At 41.1% G+C, this 1,127-nt stretch overlaps 1 protein-coding gene across 1 annotated transcript; it reads left to right on the forward strand.

Moving 5' to 3' along the window:
* Positions 1 to 1,102, forward strand: CSUI_011457 (uncharacterized protein; the record flags this gene model as incomplete). Its single annotated transcript, XM_068071555.1, has 2 exons — positions 1 to 275; positions 829 to 1,102. Coding segments are annotated over 2 exons (549 nt in total), but the record flags the coding sequence as incomplete, so codon positions are not given.
* Positions 1,103 to 1,127: the final 25 nt, after the last annotated feature.

Below are 1,127 nucleotides of genomic sequence, written 5' to 3' on the forward strand. Positions count from 1 at the left end.
GATAAGAAGAAGAAGCAAGAGAGTGAAGAGAAGGAGAAGAAGAAAGATGAAAAGAAGAAGAAGAAAGAGAAGGACAGTCGTATCAATGAGACCAAAGAAGAAAAGGAAGGAAAGGAGAGAAAGGATAAAGACAACAGAGAACGTGATGAATCTCATGCAGACAGCAAGAAAAAGAAGAAAGAGGAAAAGAAAGGAGAAGAAGAAGATCCGAATTCCTCCTCTAGTAGCAGAAAGAAACGCGACGCAGAAAGAGAAGACGACCAAGCACGAAAGAAGTAAGCTCCCTCTTCTTTCTTCTTCACTTATATTCGCCGCCTATACACATCCAGGAACGTCGTATCTGCTTGCTCATCCATCGATCATACGTATCTTTTCTCTCTTGCGTTTGTCTATCTTTAGTCGATCTATCTATCTTCAGTCTATCAATCTATCTACATATCTTCAACTATCATCTATCTTTCATATATATATATATCTCCAGTCTCTCTCTCTCTCTCTCTCTCCAGTCTCTCTATCTCCGAGTGTGTGGGGAGGTGTGTAGGCCTTAAATCGATGTCTTCTTTCCCCGTAGGTCTTCGTAGCCTATCTCCAAATAGTTCTTCCGTTGCGTCTTCTCCGTTTCTTCTCTTCTTCTCTCTGCATGGATTTCTCCTCTACACTTTGTCACAATGCATGCAGTATTTATACTCCCCCCATTTCTCTCTCTCAGTCTTTCTATCGAAGTTATTCTTCTTCTTCTCCAGGTGTATAGACAGCCGCTTCTGCACGTCGATTGATGCATGTTTCTAACTTTCTTTTTTCCTTGTGTATGTGCATGGGAAATGATAGATTGAAGAAGAGTGAGAAGAGAGAGAATTTGCCTCGAGGAGACAACGATGAAAAAGAGGAGGAGAAGAAGAAGTCTAAGGAGACTGCAGGTGAAGAGAAAGAGAGAAAGAACATTGATAACGAGGGGGAGGAGAGCAAGAAGAAACACGAAGAAAGAAATTCCGACAAGAAAAGAGAAGAAGAAGAGAAAAAGAATAAGAAGAAAAGCAAGCACTATCCTAATCTTAATCATTATGACGGCAAAAAGGAGAAGAAATCTGGAGAGAAGACTACCACTACCACTTCCACGGAAGCCAAAG

The sequence above is a fragment of the Cystoisospora suis genome (genome assembly GCF_002600585.1).
Source record: "Cystoisospora suis strain Wien I chromosome Unknown contig_11948, whole genome shotgun sequence".
Taxonomy (NCBI): Eukaryota; Apicomplexa; class Conoidasida; order Eucoccidiorida; family Sarcocystidae; genus Cystoisospora; species Cystoisospora suis.